The sequence below is a fragment of the Penaeus monodon genome, chromosome 31 (genome assembly GCF_015228065.2).
Source record: "Penaeus monodon isolate SGIC_2016 chromosome 31, NSTDA_Pmon_1, whole genome shotgun sequence".
In the NCBI taxonomy this organism is placed as follows: Eukaryota; Metazoa; Arthropoda; class Malacostraca; order Decapoda; family Penaeidae; genus Penaeus; species Penaeus monodon.
Window position 1 is genome coordinate 36948819 of NC_051416.1, and position 213 is coordinate 36949031.

General features: G+C 52.6%; 1 protein-coding gene across 1 annotated transcript in view; it reads right to left on the bottom strand.

Moving 5' to 3' along the window:
• The window catches only part of LOC119592867 (sialin-like), a gene marked incomplete at both ends in the record, with an annotated part of 4232 nt that extends 4019 nt beyond the window's left edge, over window positions 1-213 (bottom strand). The window contains 1 exon segment of the mRNA XM_037941761.1: window positions 73-213. Within this exon segment, the coding sequence (XP_037797689.1) occupies window positions 73-213 (141 nt within the window).

The following is a 213-nucleotide window of genomic DNA, read 5'->3' on the forward strand; positions in this document are numbered from 1 at the left end:
AAATGACTTGGTGCACGCCTGTTCTAATGTAAAGAATACTAGTATATATGCCAACATACAAACTAAATTTACCTGGGATGTTGCCTGGGGGAGTCATGCATGAAGGCGAACCAGAAGGTGCACCAGACAAGGGATAGCGCGCCAGTCACGTAGAAGGCCGCTGCCCACCCGTGCGACGCGATGATCACGCCGCACAAGGGCAGCGTGAACGAG